Source organism: Gambusia affinis, linkage group LG07 (genome assembly GCF_019740435.1).
Source record: "Gambusia affinis linkage group LG07, SWU_Gaff_1.0, whole genome shotgun sequence".
Classification (NCBI taxonomy): Eukaryota; Metazoa; Chordata; class Actinopteri; order Cyprinodontiformes; family Poeciliidae; genus Gambusia; species Gambusia affinis.
The window spans coordinates 25279972-25304731 of record NC_057874.1 but is presented as its reverse complement, the minus strand read 5'-3'; the positions used below and the strand labels follow the sequence as shown (position 1 = coordinate 25304731).

At 37.4% G+C, this 24760-nt stretch overlaps 2 protein-coding genes across 4 annotated transcripts in view; both read left to right on the top strand.

Moving 5' to 3' along the window:
- The first annotated feature begins 213 nt into the window (after positions 1 to 213).
- lrig2 (leucine-rich repeats and immunoglobulin-like domains 2) lies at positions 214 to 21711 on the top strand. Of its 2 annotated transcripts, none has more exons than XM_044122193.1 (18): positions 214 to 896; positions 1318 to 1392; positions 2620 to 2754; positions 4769 to 4912; positions 5117 to 5260; positions 5840 to 5983; positions 6298 to 6441; positions 9642 to 9722; positions 10976 to 11047; positions 11239 to 11307; positions 11704 to 11867; positions 12092 to 12403; positions 13080 to 13361; positions 14623 to 15063; positions 15888 to 16019; positions 16581 to 16721; positions 17575 to 17799; positions 18652 to 21711. In XM_044122193.1, the coding sequence occupies exons 1-18, from the start codon at positions 709 to 711 to the stop codon at positions 18882 to 18884; spliced, it is 3126 nt and encodes a 1041-aa protein (XP_043978128.1). In that variant the 5' UTR covers positions 214 to 708; the 3' UTR covers positions 18885 to 21711. The 2 variants fall into 2 exon arrangements, with proteins under 2 accessions (XP_043978128.1, XP_043978127.1); XM_044122192.1 differs by having other exon boundaries at positions 15867 to 16019.
- Positions 21712 to 23145: 1434 nt separating this feature from the next.
- Positions 23146 to 24760, top strand: part of LOC122834204 (membrane-associated guanylate kinase, WW and PDZ domain-containing protein 3-like) — a 140590-nt gene continuing 138975 nt past the window's right edge. For both annotated transcript variants that reach the window (XM_044122401.1, XM_044122402.1), the window contains exon 1: positions 23146 to 24079. In XM_044122401.1, the coding sequence (XP_043978336.1) occupies positions 23773 to 24079 (307 nt within the window). In that variant the 5' untranslated portion in view covers positions 23146 to 23772. The remainder of the gene's footprint in view (positions 24080 to 24760) is intronic.

The following is a 24760-nucleotide window of genomic DNA, read 5'->3' as shown; positions in this document are numbered from 1 at the left end:
AATATAGATATTAAAATTTGCAGGTTAGAGATGCTACATACAATACCGTCAAAAAAATATTATTGTTTTTGCTAACGCTCTTCTGCCAAACTTTTTCCCCAAAGAAGTGGGAAGGTCATCACTTTAAATCAGTTAGACTACATCCAATCAAATCGTTGAAATTCTTTGACATACTTGACCATTGACCAATAGCGTGTTTGTGAACATGCTGGAATGGGGCGGGATCTTTGCTATCCTTTGTCATCAGTTAACTGTGCATTGTTTTTCTTTAGGGACAGGGCTCCAAAAACATTATTGTAATTTGTCGAAAAATATGCTTTTAACGTTTCCGTTGTTATCTTGCAACCAGAAGCCATCGGAGCATTTATGTTAGGCTTTTTCGTTTTTCGGGAAGTGCTGTAGTTTTGGGGTCAGACCAGTTTAGCAGTTAGCTGGTTAGCCTGGCGGTGAGGCTGTCCTGATTGGAGCAGGACGAATTCCAGGCTGTTCGAAGAAGGGAACAAATCTCAGCTACTATGCTTCACGCAAGTTGGACAACATTGGATTACACAATTTCTGTTGGGTTTATAACGCTGTAAAGCTGAATTATGTGTTCATTAGACTGAAATCAAGCGCCTCGGATAGTTTGGTGCTTTTGTAGCTCTTAAAAGTGCCATTTGTAACGGTCTGTTAGCCACGTAGCTACTTCTCAGTAGGAGGACATTTAAAATGGCGGAAGGTTGGCCCATTCTTCCAGCTCTTGTTGTCCTGCTACTGAGTTTCAGTGCCTGGGTCACAGACTCTTGTCCTGCTGCCTGCTCCTGCCCAAAAGGACAAGATGAGGTCCATATTTTGGAATGCAACAGGAAAAGACTGTCAGCGGCCCCCTTGGACGTCCCAGATGGGATAACTCAAGCGTAAGTACACAAGCAGATTTTGTCAGAAACCTGTTTCAACTAAATCCTCTGCTCTGTTTTGATACAAAAACCTTCATAATTGATTATGAAGATGTAAATGCATTTTAATTGACAGAATCCTCTATCAAGGGCTGTTGTATACAGATATTTTGTTAGTTTTTTCTGTGTGAATTAATTTTTCTGTAAACTGATAATTAATGTACCGTATATTAAACAAAACCTTTTAGGTTTGTAACTGCTTCTATGTTATGTTAACTTTGTTGTTAAACTATTCAGCTTAAATGTTGTGTTTCTTCTTGGTTATCTTGAATTAAAGTGATGTAAGGTTTTAGAGGTTGCCCTGATTGTTTTTTATTCCTATTACAGAGGTCAGTTCACTTTGACCATTATGATTCTAATATTGTATGTAATTTAATTTCAGCACCATGAACCACAATGACTTGGCTGTTTTTCCCTTTCTTGGAAACGTTTCATCAAACATTACCTCGCTTTCATTGTGAGTACAGAACTCCTATTATGTGTTCTTCCCCCTTCCTTGATATAAAAATTTTAATGCATTTTCTGCCATGAATGTGTAGCACTACCATTCTCCACCTATTTAAGTACACAACATTTGATGTAATGTACCATACATTGCTATCACATGCTTTGCCACTGCAAAAAGCCTATTATATTTTGTTCCTGTGAAAAATAAATGATCTGTAATACATTCATAGTCATAGTGAGCAGTTGCTAGTCAACTGAGTCATTTCTGCTTGTGTTTTCATTGATTGCTGAGAGAATAGTGGAAAAACTGTTATTGCCCTTTCTTTTTCTTGTTTTCTTTGGATCTAACAAAAGCTTCTAAGTAATTTTGTCATGAATAAATGTAAACAGGAAAACTACTAACCTTGCTTTTTGACATGCAAAGTATAAAATAGATTGAATTGTATAAAATTGTATTTTAATTTCAATGTGTGCAATATTGCAATTAGAAAGTCTGCTGGGATGCAGTATTTGGCAGGTAATAATATGTCAGGTACCTGTTTGCCACTAATGCATTTGGTCTGTTGGTTTGACTGTGTATTATGGCCATAATATAAAATTCTAAAGCTCATTGAAAGTAGTAAGGAAATGTGGGCTAATTGTAAATGATAATGTCTCTACAATACTTAACATATTGCATTGAAATTTCATGTTTTTTTTTCCTTTTACCTTAAATCCTGCAATCCTAACATGCTATAATTTATTTAGGTTAGTAAAAATGAAAAGTATAATCCACTAAATGCCTGGTTATGGTCTCAAAAGTTTGATTTGTACTGTTAAAGTTGACCCATTTGCTCACTTTATGGAAGACTTGTTCAAGAATTTTTTTGGTGTCACTTTGTTGAGCCAAATAACTGACTTGATGTCGGTTAATGGGGCCACCATATCGCTCACTATAGAGCAGGCTCACCATATACAAAGGTTACAGTTTTCAATACAGTTGGCCCTGGTTTGATTTCCGGCCCTGGGCAATTTGCTGCATGTCTTCCTTTTACCTCTATACCATTATACTTGTGCAGCTATCAAAGAATTATGGTCACAAAAAAATCTTTCTTTTAGGCATCATTAGTCATCATTACTCATTGGGTTTAGTATTCCAGTTTAGTCGAGCTTCTTGGTAACTTTGAAATGATTGTGACTTGTAATTATCAATATTATTGCAGAAAACTGAAATATTTTTGTTTTTAATATAATTCAGAGTCCACAATCGGATCTCAGAACTGTTGATGTATCAGCTGCAACCATACATTTCCCTGGAAACACTGGATCTAACGTCTAACTCTATCTCTGAGCTCAAAGTGGGAGCTTTTCCGTCCATCCAGCTCAAATATCTGTAAGTAATAATACATCATTGAAATTAGCAATATATTCCCCTCAGGACTTGGAGGCATCATCATTAAACATTATCAACAACTTTTACTTTGTCGTGGAAAAAAAACAAACTATTTCCAAGCACTGTTCAGGTAAAATCACTCAATCGGGTTTATTCATGAATTGCTCATAACTCAGAGAGCTCATAGGATAATCAATAATGAAGCAAATCTGAACGGAAAGCTCTGCCAGGTAGAGACAACACACGAGTTTTATACAAAAGGGATAAGGAATCTAAAGCATGGGAGACAACTGGTTCACATGCAGCTGGGAAAAACAACATCCAACCTTGTACATGTAACCCAAAAAGCTTTATCTTGGTGGGAATATACAGGAACTTGGAATAAACGTATAGCAATGCAACTAGCAGGTGTGACCTTATTGTAATTTTTCCGCATCATTTCCCCCCCTTTTGATTATAAGTAAATATGATAATATTTAATATTAATAATCATTTCCCTCCGTGGTTAAAATATATAACATAACACTATCCTGGAAGATGTAACAAAAAGAGAAAACAAAACACATATACGAAAAACTTACCGGCATTCACTTATTCAAACCTGTAACAATATGACTGTGTTAGGTAGAAAAAGTTATCCTGGAACCCCTCCTTGCCAGGGAGACGGTCCTGTATATGTTTGTCCAGGAAAATTGTGGAGCCATCACACCAATGATTGAAGACATGAAAAAAATCAACAAACACACAAAAAAATTTAACACAAAAGCTGAAACCAAAAGTCCAAAAACCCCCCCAAGAAATAATAACATCAAGCAGTAAAAAAACAAAAAATCAGCGTTGAACAAAATTCAAGCATAATAGAAAACACCCCCTATAAGTAGGTAGAAAAACAATTTGTACTGAATCACATATATAAATATATTTTTCAACAATTTAAAACCAATATCACAACAATTCTTAACAATGAAATGTCCTACTCCAACTAAAACTTAAAAAGGAAAACACTAAAAAGAAAAAAAACCGAACATATTTCCAGATCAAATGAAATGTAAAATCAAAATATAAAAAGCATATTTAGAACATGCAGAAAGGATAGGCATTTATTTTTGTGAAACAGACATTTCTGTAATGTGCAAAGGAGGATAGGAAAGTTAAGCTAGGATACTCCCCTGAAAATATCAATGATTAACACTATTTAAAGACAACAAAACAAACATTACAAATTAACCTCCTCATCGCTGGAGGACAAAAAGTCCAAGTCATCAGAATCATCACTCAGGTAGATAGGGCTGTGGAACTGATCAGTTGTGTATATAAGGAAAGTGTGCTTCAAGAGATGAACATTAATGAAACTTTCTACTATCCTTTTAAGTAGGGGAATCACACAGCAAAACAAGATCATTAATTTCCCCAATACTATAAACAGCGGTGTAAGAAGTTTCATTAGGAGTTGTCTCCAACCGTTGACTGAAAGCCACAAGAACCAATCGGATGGAGAAGCATGGTCATTGTTAAGAGCGTTCTTTAGAGCTGTCAGGTTAGGCAGTGCATGAGCAATAGCACCACCATCTTCATCATCAGCTGGAATAAAAGTACAACAAGAAGCACCCACCATTACACAATCCCCCCCTGTAGAAGCTGTTAGTTGATTGACCATTCCAGTTTGAAGAGCCGTTAGCCTTAACGCAGTTAATTCAACTTTAACTTCTCCAAGATCAACCAAACCATCATTAACAATTTAGATAACAATAGTTGTGTAATTAGTAGTATAGAATATAAGAAAACACTTCTGCGGATGAGTTTAGGTTGAATAGTAACAGTTCTTTTGGGAATGTAAAGCATTTTAAATATCTTAATGAAAAAAAAAAACTGCATTCAATGATGCTTTTGTTATTAAAGAAATCAGCAATGCATGAAGCTTATTTTACTCCTGAGCAGACCTAAAATAGGTGAGGCATATTTATCCCTTTTTAATTTTTTGCTTCAGTGTTTCTGCTATTGTTTCATCTTTTAGGAATTTGAGTAACAATAAAATCAGCCTCCTGGAGCCTGGCTGCTTTGAGAACATCTCCAGCTCACTGCTGGTGCTTCGGCTGAACAGGAACAGATTAGTTACGCTGCCGTCAAAAGTCTTCAAACTTTCTCAGCTTCAGCTACTGTAAGTATTAAACATATTTTAGTTCAAACCTGAAATCGGCACCCTCAAAGTGATTTTTATTTATTTTTTGGTTTGATCAACTTTTATTTAGGCCAATGAATCAAGCTGATAATGCTACTTTCAATATTCCACCCATTTTATGAGTTTACTTCATTGTTTTATTTTTGCTTGGCTAAATGAAGCTTTAATTTACTTTCCCAACAGGGAAATGAAGCGTAATAAGATCAAGATAGTGGACAGTCTGACGTTCAAGGGGCTGGAATCGCTAAAGTCTCTAAAGATGCAAAGAAATGGCATCACAAAGCTTATGGATGGAGCATTTTTTGGACTAAACAACATTGAAGAGCTGTGAGTATAATGCTGTTCATTTCAATTTCAAAACACTTTAATTACTATTTGTTTTAGAAGTAGCTGATTGGTTTTGATGGGAAATACTTTTCTCCATCCATCCATCCATCCATCCATCCATTTCCTGTACACCCTTGTCCTTAGTGGGGTCGGGAGGGGTTCTGGTGTCTATCTCCAGCGAGCGTTTTGGGCGAGACGGGGTACACTCTGGACAGGTCGTCAGTTTGTCGCAGGGCAACACAGAGACAGACAGGACAAACAACCATTCACACACACTCACACCTAGGGAGAATTTAGAAAGACCAATTAACTTGACAGTCATGTTTTTGGACTGTGGGAGGAAGTCAGAATACCTGGAGAGAACCCACCATGCATAGGGAGAACATGCAAACTCCATGCAGAAAGACTCTGCACCGGGAATCAAACCCAGAACCTTCTTGCTGCAGGGCAAAAGTGCTACCAACTGCACCACCACTGTGCAGAAAAAATTCTCATGGTTTGTGAATTATCAGCTAGGAGTTTTTCCACATAAAAATAAATATAATTTCTTTGGTCTTTTGTTGTTTTCCCATCTTTCAGAGAGCTGGAACACAATAACCTAACGGAGGTTAATAAAGTTTGGCTGTATGGCCTCCGGATGTTGCGCATCCTGCAGATCAGCCACAACGCTATAGGTGTTATTCGTCCTGACGCCTGGGAGTTTTGCCAAAAACTGGAGGAGCTGTGAGTGTGTTGCTATTAAACACTATGAAACTTCTGTAGAGATGAGCAGTCCCACATGGTTTCATCAGCCACTGTTGTATGATTTATTTAATGTTTACTGCCTTTTTTTTCTAGTAGTAAAACAAGGCCTCATTTCCACTAGAATGAGCTTCTAGTGGAAAGCTACAACCTCATTCTAGCTTTCCACAGCTCATTTAGCAAAGGTTAGGTTGTGAAATTGTCTAATTTATGAACATATCTCTTACACAACCAAATGAGGTCAAATTTAAATGGATGGGAATTGTATTTCATTAAATTGGTGTTTATCTTTCCAGAGACTTGTCCCACAATCACCTGACAAGACTTGAGGAGACTGCTTTTGTTGGATTAGGATTCCTGGAGACTCTGAACCTGGGAGAAAACGCCATCAGCCATTTGGGAGAAGGCGTGTTTAGCAGCTTGGCACATCTGCGCACCTTGTAAGTATAATACCCTGCAGCAGTATCACTTCTAAGAAATTAAATGAAGCCGAGTTTGCTCATTGAAATCAAGTCTTGGCTTGTTCTTGACCTACATTCTGACAGATTGCTGACTACAGTAGGTCTGTGTGCTTCTTTTTGTTCTTTATCTGTACTTCTAGTTTTGTCATAAATATAGTTTTTCCTGCACACACACGATTGTTTATGTGTGTGCACATGTGTGGTCATATGTCTATGTTTGATCAAACTTCTGATTATAGAAAAATCATAGAAGCTGCTTTCTCTTTATATGCTTTAGTTTCCGTTGTGAGGTAATCCTGCGTTAGTCATTTCATTTGTGTAATTTTTTCCAGAATTCCACTTTAGTTCTGTATTATCTGTCCTCCAAGTGAAGTAAAAGGTGTTTTTGACAGCCTGAAGAGGTGCTTTAATGATTAGCATGTATTAACATTTAATGAATGTGGGTTTCTCCTAAGTAAACTCTGATGGATTAAAACTGCAAATGCAATCATAATCAGTCTTTCTAATGGAATACTTGTATTGCATTGTAAGGGCCTTGTACGTGTCATACATGTGGGATGAGAGGGTTCTGCACTTTAGCTGTACGAGTGGCAGATTTAATGGGACGATTACAATATCAACAACATTAGCATTACAACAAAGATTTTGGAAATCCTGTACAATAATATGCTAGCCTAATTAAGCAAGTATGCAATTTGCATTTAAGTATTATTCTGTAACGTTTGAAGTGTAGAGAAACTCCTTATTTGATGCAAGTATAAGGTGCTAAAATGAAATATGAAAAGTTTATGTTTTGGTATGTTTATCATCCAGAGAGCTTTCATTGAAGAGGGCTATTTTACAGATCCAAGCTTCTTTCAGAGGTGGCCATGCATGAGGGAAGTAAAACAAAAGAGCCTGTGACCCGTCCTGCAAACACAAAGCCTCTTTGGGTTTCCAGGAGACCCATGAACTGTGATAAATAGTGATAAATAGTGCTAAACAGAGCCAATTATTTCCTCTCTTCAGAAGCAGGGCTACCAAACTTTGACACAGCTTAGAAGCTCTGTGTCTCAAATTGTTAGGTTCGTAACTTTGGCTCCATTCACACAGCAAGCCTTAATGCTCAATTTTGATAGATTTTTTGCTGGAATCTGATTGTTTATGTGTGTGCGCATGTGTGGTCATATGTCTATGTTTGATCAAACTTCTGATTATAGAAGCAAGTATAATCAGACTTCTTTGTGAACAAATTACAACCCCACAGTGACCCTCATGCACAGAAGAAGAATGTCACACAGCAGCAAGCTGATTACAGGAGCAATAATGGATACCACCATCTATGGACTTATTTTAAAGTTATTCACCAATGGGAGCTGTCACAAAAAAGCACAACTAAACCAATGGCATTTTGTAAAGCATTGACTGGAATTTGTGTAAAAAAGTATTTTTGTATGCGTTGCCAGCACCAGGAGTGGTGGAATTGCGATTATGATATTTCATAAGTCCAGATTTATCATAGATTTAATTGTTGTTTATGTCCAGCTTTAGTCTGTCTGGCAGTGACGCATGTCTCGCATCAATGACGTAAAAGTTGGATAAAATGTCACTTGACCATTTAGACTCCCTTCGCTTTCCAAACTACTGGAGTTGTCTTATGTGATATTATATGAGTGACACATAGGCCTGTCACAATAAACGATAAATCAATTAATCATACGATAAATTAAAACTATCGACGTCATTTTAATTATCGCCATTATCGCCTCTTCCGGCCTCTTTCTCTTTCTGTTGATGACACTGAATGAAAAAAGGCTCAACTACGCTGCTCTCCACTGACCCTCCCTTCCTCATTCCCTTAGTGTAATGTCCAGCGCACACTACACAATCTTAGAACTGTCGGCCGATTGTTTCAAAACCTGAGAGACCACTTTAGCCGTCAGAAATCCTGTGTGGTGTCCAACAATGGGCACAAAATAATGGCTACAAGTCCAGTTAACTAATTTTAACTGGACTTAAAATTTGTTAATGGACTAGTAACGCATTAATTAATGCGTTGTAGTAACGCATTAATCCATACAATCTACCTGCAATGCATGTGGCTCTAGTGTCAGCGTAACGTCGTGACTGAATGAAAATCATTATTACCGATTTATGTCACGTACCGGGTCGTAGCAATTTCGCTCCAACTCCTCCCTCGTCATTTTTGTATTCTTTACACCAAATGTTTTATAACCATTAATGTTGTTTCCACATATCATCTCCAATGTCCGCTGGACTTCGGGTTGCGCCGTGTCAGCTGTTTGGGATTCCCCTCGGTAATTTCCCCTCAGAAAGCAGGAGGAGAATCCGCGCTTTCTGATTAGCTACCTGTCACATTCAACAGGCTGTGTTAACGCTCCCAGTCGGGAAAACCCCTGATTTAGATCAGCGCGGCCACAACGATCTACCGTAACACACCACACACTACAAGATGATAACAAGCGACAATCTTAGAACATCAACGTTCTAAGATTGTCTTAAGGGGAAAATTGAACTGATGTGAAGAATAGAATAGAAGTACTTTATTCATCCCAGCAGTGTGAACTATTGCATCAGGTAGTCGATGTGCCCATCTTCTCTATTTAAATCTAATGATTACTGAAGGGCAATATGGTATACAGACTTCATAATCTGCAGTCTTTTGGTTGAATGCAGTATTTATTTACACTTTGGTGTTTTTATTCAAGTACATTTTTGCTAATGGAGACTGAGAATCCATTTTATTTTTGTTTTTGGTTGTTTTGTTTATTTTATCAGTTCCAGTGTTAAATGTTCTTTTGAAAATAAAGTGTCTCTATCTTTGACAGGAAATCTCATGCATTATTATGTCATTTCCATTAAATCAGTGTACAAAGGTCTTCAAACAATAATATCGTCTATCGCAATAGTTTTTGAGACAATTAATCGCTCAGCAAAATTTGCTATCGTGACAGGCCTAGTGACACATATTTGATTTATTTAATTGTTTATTTTTTTGCGGCAGTTGAAAGTTGAAAAGATTGGAATGGGGTCATTAAAACTTCTGTGTGTCCGTTGCTATTACTGGCAACCACAGTTCTTGGATTGGAAAGACTAATTTATAATGTATTTACAGAAAACGTTTTTAGCAGTTTAGCACATTTAACATATAATGTGTGATATGACTCTTTGTTTTTCAGAGATATTCGCAACAATGAAATCTCATGGGCCATTGAAGACTCCATTGCTGTATTTAATGGAATGAAGAAGCTGACCACACTGTGAGAATGCATATAAATATGGCTGTGTGAAATTGTAATCTACTGTTTGCATGCATGCATATTGTTGGAATGGCTTTCATTTAGACAAATAACCTTCTTACATGTTATTTCTTAGTGCTTCAGACCTTTCATTAGTGTATTAGTGATGAATGTAATAAATCTAACACATGGCTGTTTATTTACTGTACTGTAAACAAAGCATTTGCCCTTTATAAATTTGTTCTGTTATAGCTGATTTTGTCCCAGTGAAAGGATTCTGATGATGAAAACTAATATTATTAGAAGAAAAAGGCAGGCAGAGTAAATGGATTGTTTTACATAATTATTTTATTTATTATAGGATAAGACCATTCAGACCAATCTGATACTATGTGAAAAAGTAGTTTGTGGGTTTTGAAATATTGTTCTGGAGTGTAGCCCATGTGTTTAGATTAATGTCCCAAACTGATCCTGGCTGGATAATCTTTAGGATTTTCAGGCGGAAAGTAGTTTGTTTTGCCAAATATGTGGTGGAGCTTTAGATTTCATTTGGTCAGCAGCAAATAACTCTCTTGAACTGTCTTGTGGATGCCATTTTTTCTAGTTTTTTTTTTTTGTTGAATTATAAGCATCATCTGAGCTAAGTGAGACTACCAATGCTTACTGGTATTTTGGGTTGTTTTTTCAACTTTTTGGATGTGTATTTGACATTCTCTTGGAGTAATTTTGGTACGACAGCCACTCCTTGGAAGATTAATTCCCATTTCATTTTTCTCCATTTGTTGGTTAACGATTTTCAATGTGGTTTATTGAAGCTCCACAACCTTAGAAATGGTTTTGTGATCTTGTCTAGACACACACTTCCTTTTTTCATATCTATTATTCTTTTAGATGAACATGATGTAATACTATTTGAGATCATTCAACCTACTTCTTGTTGTGAGCTAGGTTCTAATTGTGCAGGTCAGGCAATAATCACTTTTTTTGTACAAAGGGCTGGTTGGTTTGGCAAACTGTTTTTTGAATTAACTCTGTTTGATATTACAATTTGTTTGATCTAAAAAACTTAAATGTGGCAACAAAAAAAATTCACTATATGTCTATAATGAACTTTTAATTTAGCCATAATGTCCTGAACAAGCTGACTGACGATAAAATGCTGTTCAGGTGTTTTAAAATAACCTTCACAAAAGTTGCGGACTTGGTTTACCAATGTGTAAGACAACTTAAGAAACTGTGAAAAAAATATGACCTGAAATTACTTTATTTTGCAGAAATTTGCAGCGGAACAAAATCAAATCAATCACTCAGAAGGCATTTGAGGGGCTGGATGAGCTGAAGGAGCTGTGAGTTAAATCATTAAACTTTGTCTTTGTGTCCTTACAGTACTGTTAACTCCTACAAATATATTGTTGATGACTGATTATATTTATCAGTAAGTCTGTTTTAGGATTATGTAATTTTAGTAAATCCAGGATATAGCTGAGATCAAATCTCTAGTTAAAGGCTCTAATTCATATTTCTGTCTTGTCTGCAGGGACCTTGGCAAGAACGGTATCATGTCCATACACCCTGAGGCGCTTTCCCATTTAGAACTCGAAGTATTGTACGTACCCTGAAAGCTCAAGTCTTAGGTTTTGTTAAGCTTACATAGAACAAAGTTTTTTAATGTTGTTTCTTAAACTGATTTTTTAAAAGTGAAATAAGGTTACTTCTAAAACACAAATTTACTTTTTGTTTTGAAGTTAGAGATGTGTTTGTTTATTTTCAGGTACATCTTGAGCTGACTTAGCTCCCTGTCAGTAAAAACACCCACATCCTCTATTAAAAAATACTGCAGAAATATTTTTTTCCTTTTTAGACTTTTTGATCAGGACTTTTTTGGAGTCTCTAAGACTTTGCATAAAGTACCCTAGATGCTGTGTTGAAAGCAATGTAAATAAGACAATAGTTTTTTTTAAATTTATGACAATTTGTCAATTTTTCTGTTTTGCTTTCTCAGTGTCCTGAACTCCAGCAGCCTGCTGTGTGACTGTCATATGCAGTGGCTGGGTCCCTGGCTGACCGAAGGCCAGTTCCTTCAGTCTGTCTCTGCTGTCTGCGCCCATCCTGCTGGTCTACTTGGTCGCAGCATCCTTTCAATCAGCCCAGAGGAGTTTGTTTGTGGTCAGTTTGAATATTTAAATTCTCAAAAATACACAATGAATTATAAAAAATGTTGCAAATAGATCCTTGTCTAGGTTTGGTGTTTTTGTTGAGGTATTTGGAGTATTTAAAATTGAAATACAGTGTGGTAAGTATTTTATTCTGAGAGCTATTTTATTCAAGAGTTCCATAGGAATATTGTTAATATAGAAAAATTCTCCCATTTTCCTCTTTCTCCACTATAGATGATTTCCCCAAGCCTCGGATCACAACCCACCCGGAGACCTCTGTGGCTTTGAGGGGCAACAACACGACTCTGAGCTGCGTTGCATCCAGTAGCAGCGACTCGCCGATGACCACGGCGTGGCGGAAGGACGGAGAGGTTCTCTACGATGCAGAAGTGGAAAACTATGCTCGTTATCAGGATGGCCAGCTCATCTACACCACCATGCTTCATCTCCTTAACGTCAACTTCACTGATGAAGGGCTTTACCAGTGTGTTGTCTCCAATCACTTTGGCTCCAACTACTCAAACAGGGCTATGCTGACGATCAACGGTGAGATCCTGTCTTCTTTTTCATAAATACTTTTAACATCTGTTATTAGAAATGTATTGATCTGATATTAATATCTGTATTGGTGTTGATATTGAAAAAACAAATTCTAGATTGAGTATCGTGACAATGTGTCTGGTTATTAAGGGCAGATCTATTCAATGTAATTCTATGCTTTATCCTCTGAGCTTTATTATTTATTGTACATTGGCTGTTGTGCTTCTTTTTGCATTGAATGAACAAATTAAAGTTGAGTTGTTTTTACAAGTTTGACCAAGCTTGTGAAGTTTTTGATGTCTTTAAGGATGCTGTACTGGTCCACAGTAATCAAATAAACTTGTTATTCAGCACATTTACGTCTGTGTTTAAAAAAATAAACTTTTTAAGTCAATTCAGCGCTGGTTTTATATTGAATTGTATAGACCAATTCTAAACTTCAGATATCTGTATTGGTATCAGAAGTGAAAAAAGTGGATTGGTGCATCCCTATCTATTATGCAGTTTCCTAGAAAAAGTATTAGTCTTAGAAACTTGGTTTGCACTACCTTAACAAGGATTGTGCTATTGTGATTTAACTGAGTTGCAATTAAAATGATTACTTAAAAGATTTTAGGAGAAGTATCAGCCAAAAGATTTCTTGATAACAGACCCTAACCCCGGATTGCCCTCTGCTTTTCAGAGATGCCCTCCTTTCTTAAGACTCCCATGGATCTGACAATCCGCACTGGGACGATGGCTCGGCTTGAGTGTGCAGCGGAAGGTCACCCTTCTCCCCAGATAGCTTGGCAGAAGGATGGAGGCACTGACTTCCCCGCTGCCAGAGAGCGTAGGATGCACGTGATGCCAGATGATGACATCTTCTTCATTGCTAATGTGAAGACAGAAGACATGGGAGTGTACAGCTGTACGGCTCAAAATGCAGCTGGCAGTCTCTCAGCTAATGCCACTCTGACCGTCCTCGGTGAGTCATGCTCCTTATCAGCAGAGAGTATCGCTGTTCCTTTGTTTTCTGGTTGGTAATTTCTGCTTAAATTGGATGCTTGTCCATATGTGTCACTTACTAGAAGCCCTTATTTGTTACTACTTTGCCAGATTGAGACAGTGATGCTGTAAAAGAAAACCTTAACATGTGTATTATTCACAAGTTTCACAGGTTATGGGTGTTTGAAATTCTTGAAAATGCTTGAATTTCAATATATTTTCAAGTGCTTAATTTCTGTATAAAGTCCTTTTTAAGTCCTTGATATTCAAACTGCACAGTTTTGTAACAAAGTGCAATCAAACATTTAATTAAAAGCCTAAATTTAGAGAACATTAATTAAAGTTGAACCCAGATATCTTCACCTAGTAATAAGAGAAACATTTTTTTCTCACTGTCTTGAAGTTAAATCAGTCTAAGCTTCTCTTGTTTAGATAACAAGATAAGCCATCTAAACAAGATAAGCTGTGATAACTTATCTAGGTACAAAGATGTACCAAAATTCTCCAAATTTAGGTAATTTAGAGAATCATCTTAATTATTTCAATTTGCTAAATGCCATAATACTTAGCAAGAACATTTTCTACATGTTTTTTGTGTAACTTTCTTTATATATTTAGCATTTAATTTGAGCAGGAAGGTCATTTACCTAAACATAATTTGCTTGGACTTTTTCAATGTAATGAATATTTATTATTCCCAATGGCTCACTGACTTATTGATCTATGTAATTGAAATTAGGTCTAGCTTATAATTTATACATTATGGAAATTAACACTAACACAAATTTTTCTTGTTAAATTAGTGTTTTGTTCCCTGGAAGTCAGGTATATTGTGTGTGAGTGTGAGAGACATTTCAAAACAAATTTTTGTTATATTTTAGTTCACGTTGTCCCTGCTGTAGAACATAAATTACCATCGCAAGAAATTAACAAGTCATAAATTACGTTATAGTAAATAGAAACTGTCTTTGTTTTAGTTCATTTGTATTGCTTTTATTTAATGTCCAAAATGTGGAAAGGTTTGAAAAGTTTCCTTAGAAATGCTTGAAAAGTGCTTGAATTTTACTGTGGGAAAACTCTCTGAGGCCTGTATTCAGATCCTCATAACTACAGTGTCTCTATGAGTCACTATTTTAATGACTAAACCTGTTAGACTTTTTTATGCAAACTAGTTGTCGGTTACAAACTTCACTTTTCATACCAACCAATTTCAAAACTTAATCAGTCCTCCTCTTTTCCAGAAACTCCATCCTTCGTGCGGCCATTGGAAGACCGAACAGTGGCAGGTGGTGAAACTGCAGTGCTTCAGTGCATAGCCGGAGGCAGTCCGGCTCCCCGACTCAACTGGACCAAAGACGACGGGCCTCTCATGCTCACAGAGCGTCACTTTTTTGCTGCAGCCAATCAGCTCCTCATCATAGTTGATGCTGGGCCAGCTGATGCTGGGAAGTACACCTGCATCATGTCTAACACCCTGGGTACCGAACGTGGCCACATCTACCTCAGCGTTTCACCATTACCCAACTGTGACACATCAGTAGGGTACGACCCCGACGGTTGGACCACTGTGGGGATCGTGGTAATTGTTGTTGTGTGCTGTGTGGTCGGGACGTCACTCGTCTGGGTCATTGTCATCTATCACATGCGCAGAAAGAATGAGGACTACAGCATCACCAACACTGGTTAGTCATTTTAGAAATGCTCTTAAATGAAGGCAGATACAAGATTAAAGGGGACCTATTATGCAAAATCCACATTTTGCATGTTTTCGTACTTCTGTTTTGATCTCAACTGCTTTTAAAAACAACCAGAGCACTTAAAAAATAGAAATCACCCAGTCATTTTTTGGCAATAGGTTAACTGTTTCAAAAACGTTGGGAATGTAATGTCAGAAATCATCTGGCCCTGCTCCTCACCTGGGTGTAATTCCCAGCATCAGCTGGGAAAGCTGGACTTACTCACCCCAGCTAATTCCACCCTGTTACCTAGCAGACCAAACTGAACTCCCAGACATTTGCTCAGCAGTTTTTACCACTATATGTGCTGTACAATGGGTGCATTTTGTTGTTGACTTGCCCTCCAAAAAACACTTGCTGCTTCTTGTTGGTTGTGCAGGAGGGTCTACTAATGCTTTTCAAAGCTATAATGTGGTATAATTGTGCATCTGTTTGTACCCTTTTAACTTGAAATGTAAACGTTAAGTGATGGAGTGTGGTCAGTAGAACCTCATTTAAATTTAAAGTGACAAGAGGCCCTAAAGCAGATCTGACAAGACTAAAATCTCATCTAAAAATGACTTTGTGCAAAACATGTAATGGACATGTTTTATATAGTCCATAAACCCATCCAAATCTTTTAAGGGAAGCATAGTAGGTCACCTTTACATCTTTACTCAGCCAGCAAATCAGACGTTCTGCCATGAAACTAATATTTACCTAGTTGGACATGACTTGGCACACTGTTTGAACACATGTGTTTGTTACAGAGGAGATGAATTTGCCAACAGATATCCCAAGCTACCTGTCCTCTCAGGGTACTTTGTCAGAGCCACAGGAAGGCTACAGTAACTCTGAGGCAGGTAGCAACCAGCAGCTCATGCCTCCACTCTCCAATGGATACATTCATAAGGGCACTGATGGTATGTATAGGAGTAAAACTCCTAGCACACTGGAAACATTTCAGAAATTATGCAAAACAATTTTAACACCTTACACTGTGAGCTATTTCTTTATTTATCAACATAATAAATAAGGAAGTATAAAGTGTTTGTTCATCACAAAAATGCCAATCAAGCACATTAGATTTTCGGGGGTTTTTTCCCCCACAACTTAAATTGAAAAAGTTACCTTTGCAAGTTGTTTGCCATAACTTGTGACTAAATCTCCCAAAATCTGACTTAAGGACTGCATGAGTAGATTAAAAATAATAGCTCTGTCTAGTTTTTGTTTGGGCTTAATGAACATTTTTATCTCAAGAAAACATGTTAACATGATAAAGAATACATAAATAAACAAAATGTTTTCTAAAGAAACCCTCCTGGTACAACAAAATAAAAAAATTTAGAGGCTTTTTAAAAAGAACACAGCTTCTCAGATGTGATTTGAGATACGCTCATGCCTATCAGGCACTTGTGTCTGTTGTGTTTTGGATCATATCCCCCACAGAATGAAACTGTAACTAATTATTATGTTTGTCCCAGGAGTCTGCTATGGAGACACAGGCAGTGAGGTGGAAACTGAAGGTAACGGGATGCTGCACTGCAAGATGGGCTCTCTGTTCACCGGCCGTAGCAGCTTCCATCCTGGCGAGTCTCGTGAGGGATTAGCGGGAGTCTCCTCTGGTTTGTCATTATTTTATTACTTCTATTTACTTTTTTTTTTTTTTTTTAATTGTCATGTTTCCACTCTGAAAAACCTTTGAATTAAAGGTCAGCATTTATCATATTATTTATCAATTATGGTGAAAGTATTCTTGTCATGATAAGAAATTTGATTTATCGTTGGCTTGATGAATTCCATTTAGTGATGCTTCACAAAAAATATGACAGAAATGTTATCTTTACTATTTTCTCCACTGTTCCATGAGAGCTTCAATAAAATCAAAAATATTATTAAGTGCACTAACTGTGTGCAGTTTTGTGATATAAATCACATATTTAAGTAGCTGTCTTCCTGAAGAAGCCAATTTCTAATGGGAATGCTTTTATGAATACCGTGGTATGCATTTACAGCCACACAATTACCAAAAAGAGACTTAATAAATAGTTTTTAATCATCATTTTTATTGATATTGCAATAGGGCCACAAAGTATTGTGAACAAATTCTAAGTCACCCAGCCCTATTTTGAACTTCCTTTAATATGTTTGCACATTTTGTAACCTTAAAACATTTTTCGCTTTTCTATGATTAAAAGGCCAAAAATAACAACTGCGTAATTAAATTATGCAAAATTATTAATATTGAAAACACTCTTATCAAAAATGTACAGAACATCAGTTTGCACATTTTTAATTTTTTGTTTCTTGCAGAAATCTGAGCATTAAAGAATTAAGAATTGTGTACTTGGGGCTTCCTGGAAAATCGGAATCAAATCAAATCAAATATCCAAATTTATTAATGAACTTATAAACAGTAATCAAAGTAATAAAGAAAAGTTAAGTGCGACAATAAAAATGATTGTTTTATCTTACTAGGTGGTGCAGGTCCGCTTGTCATCTGCTCCGATTGCTACGACAACGCCAACATCTACTCTAGAACGCGAGAGTATTGCCAATATGCTTATCTGGGGGAGGATGATCTACTGGACAGGGCCCTGCCAGGCCTGAAGGACGGCCTTGGAGACACTGCCCACCCTGAGGACACAGCACTGGACAGCCTCATGCACAACAACCACACTTCTGCAAAGCATTATGTTAAAGGTAGGACATCAAGCAAAAGCTGAGGTTTTTTATACTTGCACGAAATCTAAAATTACCAATACCTGGGTATAACCTACAAATACAAAGTGGTTTTTAAGGAAAGTGGCTATTAACAACCCTACAGAAGCACAGATTAAACTGCACCAAGCTTGTTTTTATATGCTGAATGAGTATTGTGGTCATTGATTTAACAAATCTGCAGAGGATGTTTTCCACTGACCTGCTAAACCCAAAGGTTAAACCACAAGACTGCTTGTAGATATTATATTGACTCTCTGGATATTTTCTTTTCAGTTGCACAAGTAAAGTTGCACAGTTAAAGACTTTTTATGCATATAAATGTTTTTGTCTGTTTTCTTAAGAGATTTTGAGCAAAAATATTACAAATTGCTGAAAAAGCACAAAATCTTACCAAGTAGTTTTGTGTAGTTTCTAGTGCACATTTCTTATTAAACTTAAAATATAACAAAACTAACTTACAAATATGTTTTCACCAAGCTATAAGAACTTGTTTTGAGTAAATAGTTCTTGAATATTAATAAAAAGTACTAATTTCACTGTCAGATTATTTCACTTATATCAAAACATTTTTTCCTTGTTCTAAATGACATAATCTGCTGGTGGAACTAGTACTTTTTAAATCTACAATCAATTTAAAATATATTTACTTAAAGCAGGCTAGTATATCTTGCAGAAAAGTTACTTGCGAGTAAGTTTTATCCTATTTCAAGTGTACTAAGATATTTGCACTAGAAACTAAGCAAAAATACTTAAGATTTTGTTTTCCTTGTTGGGAAAGAGAATCATTTTGGTGCTGAGATAAAAGGTTTTCTGGTTTTTGGCTATTTGTAGATTCGCTCAGCAGAACTTTATGGAGAGAAGGTGAAGACCCATCATCAGTATCTCAACCTGGAGTGTCTCATCTCTCAGTAACATTACACAGGACACCTGCTCTGACCTCTACTGCTGACAGGGCAGTAGAGCAGAGTGAAGCAGTGGCTAACTACTTCCCCAGGCAGCCCACCCAGGACCACAGAAGTGCCTATAATAGGACTAACCCACAGGACCATAGGGCTCCCACATAGGCTCTTTAAATTCAGGCAATGTTTTTGCCTCAGACTTGTTTCTGCACCTCCTTACCTTTTCCGTCCTTTCCTTTACCCACTACCTCCAAAGAGATTCCTTACTTTCTGCCAAAGATGCTCTCTTGTATGTTTACATTCCCCAGCTCAACTCAAGAGGACAAGCTAATGTTCTGTACTTCAGAAAGACTGATTTCTCAGACAAGATCAATTAAAATGACCTCTTTCCAGACATCCTCACCTCAGGAGGAGGCCGCCTCATCTCTTCATTCTTGCTATTCTTCTGTCTTCAACAAAAAAAAGAATGAATGTATGCTTAATGGAACCAAGTTGGACGCTGCCAGGCAGGACCACTTTTCTGAGACAGCTGTACCTCAGCATTTCTGGTACCAGTTGCAGAATACTCCACGTCTTAAGAAGAAAACACTAAGCCCTCCTTTTGAAGTGGAGGAGAAGAGGGCTATTAAAAAGAAAGATGTAGTTCCCTGACCAGCAGTATTCAGTTGATAACATTGGAAAGACTCTTAAAGGCTTACCTCTCATGTTTCCCCAGCCATTCTGACCGACTCTTATGCAAATTCCAGAGACAATAACACCAAAATGTGGTGTGTATTATGAGTATACACATATATAGGTACATTTTTCATGTATTATTCTTATTTGTTGTTTTGGGTTTTTAAATCATGTTAATTTTACACTTTTGTTTAGAATAAAGAGCAGTTTGGGGAAAAAAACCATTTGTTTTGCACATGAGACAATCACAGTTTTGCTGGGTATTTTCTGATGGTTGTCTAACAGATGGCCTCGTTTTTATATCAAGCCTTCTCAGTGACCTTTCTTTCTACAGTATGCACTGATTCATTAGCCCTTTTGTTTCCTTTGTTACAGGCATTTCATGTTGGCAAACTTTATTGTGCAGTTTACTTGCTGTTTCAGGTTATAAAGAGGTTGTTTTTTTATTTCAGTTCAGTCAAAAAATTTATGATCCTACATAAATAGTAATGAAGCCTATGATTTCACTCTGGACTGTGAAAAAAGGAATGTATTGTGTTCTTTTATGTGTATGTGTATGTAAATAATGTTACCTAATGAATTACATGCTCTGTTTGTGCATTTGAGGTGACAATTACAGCAGCTACTTGTACAAAGCAACTTAAACGTCCACAATGTGTTTGCAGTATGCTCAGATTTTACATTCTTGTTTTTGTCAAAAATAATCAGACTTTATTTCTGGATGGTTTTAAATTGTTTTATGTTTTTTGAAAATTTGAAATTTGAGGTGCATCAATAAATTGGTTTAGATTTTCTTAGTTTTGGGAAGTCTGCGATCAGATCTGAAAATCAGCCACTGTCCACCTTTACTCTGCCGTAAGAGAGGACTGACTGCCTGACCTGCCCACCAGGTCAAATCTACACATACGCAATGAACAATAGTCACCCCACTGCTGCCAATTTAGCAACGTTGTGGCTATATTTAGCAACTTTTCAGAGAAAAAAAATTTTAATCGGCAGGTCGGGCTTGTTAAAGATTAATGATTAGCCAGAATACTGCTATTGATGCAATCCTAGATGAAAGACACTAATTGCAAAACTCCACCATACAGTTTCATCAGCTGCTTTTTTGTGGTTAGATTTGATAAAATCAAATCCAGTTTTAAAGATCCTTTCATCATGAGCTGTCCAGAAAAAGCCCGGCTTTACACGGTTGCGTCTTCACTGATATAACTGTTTGGATTAGAGAGCGTTTCAATATAACCTCTAATGCGCGTTCCATAATAATAATATTGAGTCAAAACAATTTCACCAGTACTGATTATTAATGTAGGTTGTATTACAAAACAGTAATGAAATTTCTTCTGTTTGGGAAAAGTGTACCTATTAAATTTTTAGCTGGGTGTGTGACTGTTTAGTTATTTTCCCCATTTTTCTAACTGTCCATTATTAGATTCATCCTCATATGTGAGAGTTGGGATATATTATCATCTCAGTCATATAATGATTCAGAGGATTTGATCTCATTGGATGATTGTTGGGATCCAATGAGTTAAATGGTACTAAACTCAGAAATGCTGAAATTAATTTTAAAGTGTGTAATTATGCTGCCTCATGCCGATTTTTCTTTAGTCACAATTTATATCATGGGAAAAAACTTATTTTTTTATATCAGCTGTACTTTCAATTGCCTTAAACAGCAAGTGGTATTCAGAAATCCTCAGTGATGTGCAGGCATGAACTGAAAGTTCCTCTTCTGATCTACTTTTTCTGATTCCAAATTGTTTTTCTAAATCTTAACAATATGTGTTCCTAGCACTTTCTCAGCCTATTTTTATTTTCTGAACTTGGTATCAGCAACAAAGCTAATGACCAACTGGTATCTAAGCAAGGAATGAAGTATTGGCATAAGTTTGTGGTCTTGTTATTCTGTCACACTCCTTGTTTCAGTGGTACTAAATGATTTTTCTGTTTTTGGTGTTTTAAAACTCTCTGTAAATGATGCAAAATTGTCAGTGGAAAACTTGCAGTCATACGTGATCAGAAGTGAATTATTTGTTGGATGTAAAAAATTTTTAGACCAGTGCTGCCGATGACAAAATATGCTTTTAGTTCTCTAAAACATCCATCCTGACCTTATACCAAAGTTTAACAGTGATTGCTCTGGCACTTTCCAATGCTGCTCTGTTTGCTTTGTTAAATCTGGCCTTTTCTTTTTGAAAAGTGTTTATTTGTATTATATGTCGGGCCTTGTTTAATTGTACATTCTGTAAAGCATGTCTAAAGAGTCTTTTTGTTACACAGCAGATATTCCAACATTAAACATGAGTTCTCATAACTTCTGTTGATTTTTGACAATATTTCTACTAAACAGAAACATATTTTCAGCTCTAGGGGCCTTTATTGAACAGTACATAGACAATAAATGAGGAGAAAGAAAGGGGAGACCAAAGTGTCTAAAGCAGAAAGATTTTTGAAAGTTTATTAGCTTAAATATAAAACCTAATGCAGTTCTACATTGTCTTTGCTGGTGCCAACTTGGGAAAACAAGTATGCCATTTCCACAATTTAATTTTGAGTTGCAGATATTTTGCAGACAAATTCTGGTCACGTCACAGAGCAATTTTTAAAGGGTAAACAGATTAAATGTGGGCTTAATTGCATCAAGCTTGTACAAGGTTGGCCAGCATGGGGCCTAGTCTGTGAAAAAAAAAGATTCAATAAAGTCTCTCCTATATGCTATATCAGATAAATCGGATGTACAATTTTGTATCTCAGGTGCAGTCCCTTCTTCCCATCAAAACATGGCGGCTGCGATAATCAGCCCATATAACCCTATGGATTATGCAGGCGATGTCCAAAGTGCTTATTTAGTCAAGGACGTGGAATGGGTCCTAAAAACAAGTTTTCCTCATTAAGGTTTATGTAGCGTTATGGATAGTTTAACATGCTGGTGAAACATTTCATTTTTCAAAAAACAATATTAAACATTTTAAAACTTCTAGCACACAAAAAAATAAAAATAATGGGAAGATATAGAGGTAATGCTGGTCAATCCTGAAAGACTTAGAGCCTGCATAAACATTCCCAGTGGAGAAAATGATATTCAACACGCAGTTACAAATGAATGGTTCAGTTTGAAGCATATTAATGCAAAGCAAACAAACAAACGTCTGTCCTTACAGTCATGTACATTGCACTGTGGTCCGCAAATATAATATTGCATCTGGGAGTAGCAACAAAGTAAAGTCAATGCCTGAATCAATTATCATGAAATGAACTAATCCTACCAGTCCTGTGATCTTATCAGCAGGTGGCGCTATGTAAACATTAATTCTATTCACCTGGAAATTCCTCCCCATGCCAGATTTAAAGTAATAATAATAATAATAATAATAATAATAATAATAATAATAATAATAAATGTTTCAAATGTGGGTTCTTAATTAGGCGTGATTTGTTTCGCAAGCTTAATATAAGGATTATTGGCGCGAATATTTTTAGATAATCTCATATGTAACGAGCATGTTTTTTTCTAATATCCAAGACGAATCCATTAAAAATAGTGCAAAACTGTAAAAGTACACCTCGATGAAATTGATTTTACATAAGAAATTAAATGACATAAAATAACATTGAACAATATTGCACTGTTAAATAATATGTGAGTTATTTTCACCATCATTTAGTACCGCGACACGCCGAAGGATGGAGCCAGCATAAGAATCTGGGAAACTGCTGCTGAGCGTAAAGGGGCTGGTTCTGAGCTGAACAACGTCCCTCTCGGCCGAACCAGGTGTGTTCAAACCTGTAGCAGACAAACGCTCAGCAGATGTCTCTCCACTCAGTCACTACGGGGTGGATCTCAACCGCGTAAACACCCAAACCGGTGAACGCTCCCACCCGCGTCTGCTCTCAGCCTGCCCACAGGTATGAGGGATTCTCGCAAACTGCGCGACGCTTCAGCGACAGACGGTCCTCAATCCGCAGCAAAGTGAGTGATTTTAAGCCCACTACGTCTTTCTTCGATTTATTGTTACCCGGAAGGCTCATCCAGATACAAATTGTTGACGCGGTTGTGAAGAACAAGAGCACATAAGCTTCATTGTCTTGTTTGTAACCACCTCGACGGTGTCAACTCTCTTGCTTTACGCACAAGAAGCGCTTGGAATCGCCACAATTACAAGGACTGAAGCGTGAACCTTTGACGCGCCATACCTCAGCATCAGACCCAGCAGGTGACCATCATAAATGTCAAGAGGATGAAATCCCCCGCAGGTCGACAGAATAACTCCTGGGGGTTCATCGGGCTGCGTCACTTCACGCTTATTTAACAAGCACAAACTAAGGCGCCTCTCGTCACTTTGATTAATTCTTTCATAATAAAAGGAGAAAGATCATGTCCAGAACACTGAAGAAGAAGAAACACTGGTCCACCAAAGTGGTGGAGTGCGCCGTGTCATGGGGGAGCCTGGGAGACTTCGGCTCCGTGGTGGAGATCCTGGGAGGAGCAGAGCTCGGACAGTTCCCCTACATTGGCCAGATGAAGCTGGACGTGCTGGTGTGTCACGTCGGAAAGCTGCCGTACTACGGGGACGTCCTGCTGGAGGTGAACGGCACGCCCGTAAGCGGGCTTACGAACCGTGACACCCTGGCTGTCATCCGTCACTTTCGGGAGCCGATTCGCTTGAAGACCGTCAAACCAGGTGCGTCCTCTGCCCTCTGTTCCCAGCGCTGCTGCTGCCCTGTCACCTGAGCTCTGCTTGTAAGATGAGTGTTGTGATATGTGCCATCCACAAAGCACATCAAACCCACTGATGAGTACCTGTAACTGTTTGTATTGGCTTGAGACATTGTCTGACAACGTTTTCCCTTTCAAAAATATATGCATAATATATCAATTCCATCCATTCATCCATTTTCTAAAACACCTTTTTCCCTAATGGGGTCGGGAGGGGTGCTGGTGCCTATCTCCAGCTAACATCTCGGGAGGCAGGTACACTCTGGACAGGTCGCCAGTCTATCCCAAGGCAACACAGAGACAGACTAATGTATCAATTCAAATCCATAATTTATGCAAAAAAACGCACAACAAAAAGTTAACAGCTAGTTTAAGTGGAACCCCCAGCGCTTCCCTTTTTGCAGGATTACCCAGACTTCTGTAACTGCCTTCTGTCTCATAAAGTCTAATAACCAGTTCTCTCAGCACTTTCTCAGAAAGATCGAAGAGTGATAATGACCATAATGGCATGTAGCCCAGTTGGAGCCATCTCAGCTAAGTGCACTTACAAGCATAAATATAAGGGTCAGTCTCACCCTTTCATTATTCATCCAGACTTTTGCCCATTGGTCACAGATGCATATTGGTTCTTGGGAACGATGGACTG

Coding starts and splice junctions, on each gene's coding strand:
- lrig2 (XM_044122192.1), top strand. CDS start 709: ATGGCGGAAGGTTGGCCCATTCTTCCAGCTCTTGTTGTCCTGCTACTG. Junction 2,755..4,768: donor TCCATCCAGCTCAAATATCT/GTAAGTAATAAT, acceptor TTCATCTTTTAG/GAATTTGAGTAACAATAAAA. Junction 16,020..16,580: donor CATTCATAAGGGCACTGATG/GTATGTATAGGA, acceptor TGTTTGTCCCAG/GAGTCTGCTATGGAGACACA.